At 45.7% G+C, this 6745-nt stretch overlaps 1 protein-coding gene across 2 annotated transcripts in view; it reads left to right on the plus strand.

Moving 5' to 3' along the window:
• Positions 1–6350, plus strand: part of LOC137532751 (probable ATP-dependent RNA helicase DDX17) — a 603576-nt gene extending 597226 nt beyond the window's left edge. For both annotated transcript variants that reach the window (XR_011023980.1, XM_068253610.1), the window contains exon 3: positions 4456–6350. Coding sequence is in view for 1 of the 2 variants with exons in the window: in XM_068253610.1 (XP_068109711.1) it covers positions 4456–4859 (404 nt within the window). In the remaining variant the exon portion in view is untranslated. The remainder of the gene's footprint in view (positions 1–4455) is intronic.
• The last annotated feature ends 395 nt before the right edge of the window (positions 6351–6745 follow it).

The raw sequence follows: 6745 nt of genomic DNA on the forward strand, positions 1-6745 counted from the left end.
CCATTGAGTTCCCATCCTCATCCTTTAGGAGTCCTATACAGTCAACCTTTCTTTTTTTAGAGTTAATGTACTTGTAAAACTTTTTTGGGTTAGATTTGATATCCTTAGCGATTTGTTCTTCAGCTTCAATCTTTGCCTGCCTAATTTCTTTTTTACAATTTTTATTGCACTCCTTATAATTGCTTAGTGCAGCCTCGGTCCCCTCCTGTTTTAAGACCTTATAGGCATTCTTTTTCCTCTTCATTTTATCTTTAACCTTTCTATTCATCCATAGAGGCCTTTTTTTATTCCTAGACATTTTGTTTCCATATGGGATATACATACTACAGTATTGATTGAGTATAAGTTTAAAAGCTTGCCATTTCCCTTCAGTGTCTTCCCCTTGTAGTACATTATCCCAGTTCACCAAACTTAGTGCCTGCCTAATTTGAGTGAACTTTGCTTTTCTAAAGTTCATAGTTTTAGTGGTCCCGCTGCCCCTTGGCCTATCAGTCACCAGCTCAAACGTTATCATGTTGTGATCACTATTTCCCAAATGTTCTTGAACCTGCACATTTGATACATTATCTGGTCTATTAGAAATGATCAGATCCAGTAACGCATTCCCCCTAGTTGGTTCAGTTACCATTTGAGTCAAGTAATTGTCCTGTAGTGCTGCCAGAAATCTGCTGCTTTTACCAGAATGGGTAGCCTCAATACTCCAGTCAATGTCTGGAAAGTTGAAGTCGCCCATAATTATGACCTCATTTTTACCTGCAGCTTTTTCAATCTGCTGTAGTAATCGCAGTTCTGCAGCTTCATTAATAAGAGGTGGCCTGTAGCATACACCAATAAGCAATTGGCAACTTTTATTTCCACCATGAATATTTACCCAAACGGACTCCACATCTTCGCAATCTTCCTCCATCTCATCGTTGAGGACAGCTGTAAGAGAATTCTTAACAAAGAGACAAACCCCTCCACCTTTTTTCCCTGTTCTATCCCTCCTAAACACATTGTATCCTTTTAAATTAGCTATCCAGTCATGGCTTTCATCCATCCATGTCTCGGTTATTCCCACAATGTCATAGCCTTTGTCATTCAGAATGAACTCTAGTTCGTCTATTTTATTTGCAAGGCTCCGAGCATTGGTTACCATGCACTTTATATTTTTACCACCACATTTACCAATTTTGTTTACATGAAATTGGCTACTTGAATTTTTACCAACCTCCTTAATCTTTACACTGTCCCCACCCCCCTCTCCACCCTCCATAATGATAGGTTCCCACTGTCTTTTTACCTGATCTTGTCTATGTATTGAGACTTTATCCTCCCGCCTCCCCCCAGATCCTAGTTTAAAATCTCCTCCAACCGTTTAGCCATCTTCTCCCCCAATGCAGCTGCACCCTCCCCATTAAGGTGCAGCCCATCCCTGCTGTAGAACCTGCAGCCGACTGCAAAGTCTGCCCAGTTCTCCAGGAACCCAAACCCTTCCTTCCTACACCAATTTCTCAGCCACTTATTTAACTCCCTAAGCTCCCTCTGTCTCTCAGATGTAGCACGTGGCACTGGCAGTATTTCAGAAAACACCACCTTGGAGGTCCTTGCTTTAAGTTTATCTCAGCGACACGCTCCCAACTAGACAGGTGCTCCGATTGTCCGCGGAAAGTAGAGAGGATGCTGGGGGGGGGGGGGGGGATCGTGATGGAGGCGGCCAGCAGGGATCACTTGAGCCAGGTTGCTCGAGGAGAATCGCTCCTAATTTCAGGGTCCGCATGGCTGGTTGATGAGGGTGCAGACCCAGTGGGGCCCTGTGGTGCCAGGGGGTACCTTTGCTGGGCAGCAGTGGTGGACAGCAGTGGTGGACGTGGGGCCTGGGGCCACCCAGGCTGGGCAGCAGTGGTGGACATGAGGCGGGGGGCACCTCGGCTGGGCCCCATTAGTGGACATAGGGCCGGGAAGGGGGCACCCTGGCTAGGCAGCAGAGGTGGACAGGCCAGGGTCAGCATACCTTCTCTGTGGCTGCGAGGAGCAGCCACAGGCCCTCCATCAGCACGGTGGCAGCCTGGTCATGGTCGTTTCCTGGTGACTGGGGAGCCGCTGCAGACAGGCCTCCTCCGCACGTGGCGGGTGACCCATGTGCCCTTGCTGGTTCCTGGGCGACCCGTGGTGGAGGGGGACCGGCAGCCCCAGCAGTCCTGTGATGGGGAGGTCTCCGGGGGAGGTCTCCGGCGGCGGCCCTGGTCGGCAAGTGGTGGCGGCGGGAGCACGTGTTGGCGGCGGGGGCATATTGCGGCTTCTTCCCAGGCGGCAGCAACGGACAGTCATGAGCGACCGAGGGCAGTGTGGAGCCGCCGCTGCCCCTCTCTGTGTGGTCCCCGGCAGGAGAGGCGGAAGCTATGCAGCGTGGAGGCGGCATGGTGCTGCGCAGCGCTGCATGGTGCGTGCGAGGTCCCCTGGCTCCAGAGCGGCGTCCCGGCTCCCCTGGCAGCAGTGATGGATTCCCCGGGCAAGCAGTCCTCACCCCGCAGCACGCTCCCTCCCGATCCTCCAGCAGCCTGCGAGGCACCATCGTGGCCCCTGCATCATCCTCATGTGTCGGTTTTATCCACAGGAGAACATTTTATTTTAAAACTATAATGGCCGAAATCTGAGAAATTATTTTTTTTTCCATTATTTTATGTTTCCCGTTAAAATACATTTAGAATAAAAACATTCTTAGCAAAATGTACTACACAACAGAAAACCTAATAAAGCTTTCTAATTCTTGTGCACCCAAGAGCCAATTCTTGTTTTTGTTCATTTCCTATTCTATTTTGTTGGCATGGTGCATGGGAATTATCTATTCATTTGACACATTTATATTGATTGGTGGTATTTAGTTGATAGACTTCAACATTATTGCACTCCCTCTGCGTGTCTCATACCTCACAAGGTTTCTTGTTAAGATGTTTTAAAGGAGTTGTCGGGAAATAAAGTAAAATGAATGGTACTTACCGGGGGCTTCCTCCAGCCCCAAGCTCCCAGGACCTCCCTCGCCGCAGCTCTGCCTGCAGCCGTTTGCTGGAGCTCCGACCCGGTCCCCGGCAATGACGTCAGAGCGACCTGGAGGTCGCTCTGTACTCCGCCTGCGCAATCAGCGCTGTCAATCACCGCCACGTGGGCCGGAGCGGACTGCGCAGGCGCAGTCCGCTCCGGCGGTGACTGACAGCGTCGGTCGCGCAGGCACAGTACAGAGCGACCTCGAGGTCTCTCTGTACTGCGCCTGCGCGACCGACGCTGTCAGTCACCGCCGGAGCGGACTGCGCCTGCGCAGTCCGCTCCGGCCCACGTGGCGGTGATTGACAGCGCTGATTGCGCAGGCGCAGTACAGAGCGACCTCCAGGTCGCTCTGACGTCATTGCCGGGGACTGGGTCGGAGCTCCAGCAAACGGCTGCAGGCAGAGCTGCGGCGAGGGAGGTCCTGGGAGCTTGGGGCTGGAGGAAGCCCCCGGTAAGTACCATTCATTTTACTTTATTTCCCCTGACAACTCCTTTAAAGCACTTTATGCCTCCAACTTAGGAATGTAATGTGATTTCTGGCCTTTAGGGATTTTAACCCAACTCTGCATCAAATACGTAATTTTCCCAGGGACTTTTGACATGTATCCCATTCCGGCATGCCCCCCTCCAGGTGTTAGACCCCTGGAAACAACTTTTCCATCACTTTTGTGCCCAAAAATAGTCCCTGTATGTTTTAAAATTCACCTGCCCATTGAAGTCTATGTCAGTTCGCCCGTTTCACACGACCTCAAACTTTTACGGAAGTTCGCGAACCCAAAATCTGATGTTCGGCCCATCTCTATGCAAGTACAGTACTTATACACATTTCTGTGCAGCCTAAACGATACTGTAATGTTGCAGCCATGCACAAGCAAGTCACAGATGACCTGCAATTCCCTCAGTAATCAAGCAGCAGCTTACACAGGAAGCATAGGTGTCACCGGCTGGTGCTTTTTAGATAATCCACGCAAGCTCAGAGTATCGTGCAGGTAGCAAGCAGGCTTACAACCGCTTTCCACTATAGACGGATACAGAATACCACAGGGGCCGAAAAACAGGTTTACTATAACAGAAATTCTATTATATCCGGGTTTACTATACCAGGCATTACTTCCATATACTTACTGTATAATGGTGCTTGGTGCCTGGACTTAAATATTTACTATCCCAGAAGGTTTCCTGTATCAGTTTATACTGTTTATGTAATTTTATAAAGCGACTATGATGCAGTCACCAATATTGATGGTTGTAATAATAGATGCTTGGAAACTGTACCTGCAAAATGCAGAATATCTGAGACAATGTAATGCACTGTTTGTTTTCGATACTTACCTTGTACAATTTCAAGAACATCTTAGAAATATAAATAATCTGTTAAACAAAAAAGTTATGCAATACAAAATGTAATTAATTGGTACTTTTTCTCATTAGGTGGTCGATCCAGGTACCGCACCATTCCCACAAATAACAACCCAAACATGATGTACCAAGAAGAATGTGAAAGAAGGATGCGTGGTAAAGATGCCAACAGACGTGATGGACGTAACAACAGAGACAGCGGTGTTGCTAGCAATGGGTCCGGAAGAGACATGAGTCGACAAAATTATGGATATGGAGGGCAAAATTCAAATTTTCAACCTAGCCAGTATGGCTATGGGCAGGGCGCATTTACAGCAGGGGCACCTGGAAGCTATGGTGCTGCAACATATGGTCAAGCACCACAGCCACTGATGTCCCAGCAGTTCGCCCCGCCTGGAACCTCTTTACTAAATTATATGAATCAAGCAGCAAGTTATCAGTACCCTCCCCCACCCCCACCTCCTCCACGAAAGTGAACCTTTATTTTATTTCCGTCTTTTTTTGGGGGGGGGGGGGGGGGCTCCCCCTGTCACCCCGTCTCCCCCTTTCTCTCTTTAACAGGTTTCAGGTTGTACTTTTGTCCTCATCACCTTAGTGAAAGGACCTTAATCTGAGAAAGCATGTTATCAGTAGGAATCTACACATTGAGGACTAATCATTTATACTTTACTTTATTAGTATTTAAGGATATTCTTGGGTTATGGAAAAATCCAGGTGTTTATATACACCACCTTGCCTTCATCCACCCCCTGTATAACATTTTCCAAAATGGGCATTGGATAGAATGGTTTTCATCATTTATGTTTTCACAGGTAGATAAAGGCTTCAGAATTTTCACTATTTTGGCTTTCCCCTCCTTCAGGCTGTTTTCCTCATTCTGTTTTTAGTATTCATATCTTATTATATACAGTACATGTTATATACATTGACCATCATCACATCCCCTTGTACCATCAGAAATGTTTCAGACAGCTGACTAGACAGTCTGTTGTGAAATAACATAGCCACATTATGCTCTCCATATCTCAGATTGCAGCAGGGTGTGGGACATTTAAAAAAAAAAACTGAAAAAAAGTTGTGTGCCCCTTAAAGAGAATCTGTATTGTTAAAATCGCACAAAAGTAAACATACCAGTGCGTTAGGGGACATCTCCTATTACCCTCTGTCACAATTTCGCCGCTCCTCGCCGCATTAAAAGTGGTTAAAAACAGTTTTTAAAAGTTTGTTTGTTTATAAACAAACAAAATGGCCACCAAAACAGGAAGTAGGTTGATGTACAGTATGTCCACACATAGAAAATACATCCATACACAAGCAGGCTGTATACAGCCTTCCTTTTGAATCTCAAGAGATCATTGTGTGTTTCTTTCCCCCTGCATCTCTCATGCACTGAAGTTTCAGGTTGCTCGTTTCTTCATGCAAACAGCTTTGCCTTTGTCTGTAATTCCTCAGTATGTGAAAGCCCAGCCAGCTCAGAGGACGATTTATCCAGCTTGTAAAAGATAAGAGAGAAGAGAGAAGCTGCCATAATCTAAATAATACACAAGCAGTGTGCAGAGAGGGGCCTGGAAAGGGGAATTCATAGCAGAACCACAACACTGAAGAACTTGGCAGCCTTCCAGACACAGCCTGACAAGTCTGACAGGGTAAAGATACATTGATTTATTACAGAGACTGTGATAGTACAAAGTGCTGCAGTAAGCTAGAACACATTAGAATAGATTTTGGAACTTGTAGGATGATAAAAAACAGGATGCAATTTTTGTTACGGAGTCTCTTTAAGCAAGCACTTTCATTTATTATGGTGTAATTCATTTCCTTGACCATTTATTTTGTGATCATCATGATAGGGTTACTAATTAAGTGTTTAATAAATCCTATTTTCTAACTGGGGCGGGCTGCTTTACCCTTCAGTTCGGCATTATTGTTGCCTATTTGGTTTTGTTAATAAAGATGTTTAAAACATAGTTTGTTTACATTTTTTTCCAGTTTAATTATTTGATAATTCTGTATCCTTTTCAGTACCGTCATATAGAGCCGTCTTAAAACGGTATTAAACTCTGACATAATATTCAATAAAAATGTGTTTTCCTACTTTTTATAACCCACACACTTATCATATTTGCTTTTGTGCACAAGTATTATTATTCATTTAGAATCCACTTCAATCCACCAAAGCTCTGAATTGGTGATTAAGCATCACTTGTTCACTATGTCTGATATTGATGAAAAACAGAGGTCTTTTTTTATTTCCCTCCTAAACTTGATCCTCAGAGAAAATTATTTTACGTTTGATGGACGTACAGCTATGGGGTCGAACGTGGCCCCCTCCTATGCAAATCTCTATATGGGAAGAGGCGTT

Source organism: Hyperolius riggenbachi, chromosome 9, assembly GCF_040937935.1.
Source record: "Hyperolius riggenbachi isolate aHypRig1 chromosome 9, aHypRig1.pri, whole genome shotgun sequence".
NCBI classification, from domain to species: domain Eukaryota; kingdom Metazoa; phylum Chordata; class Amphibia; order Anura; family Hyperoliidae; genus Hyperolius; species Hyperolius riggenbachi.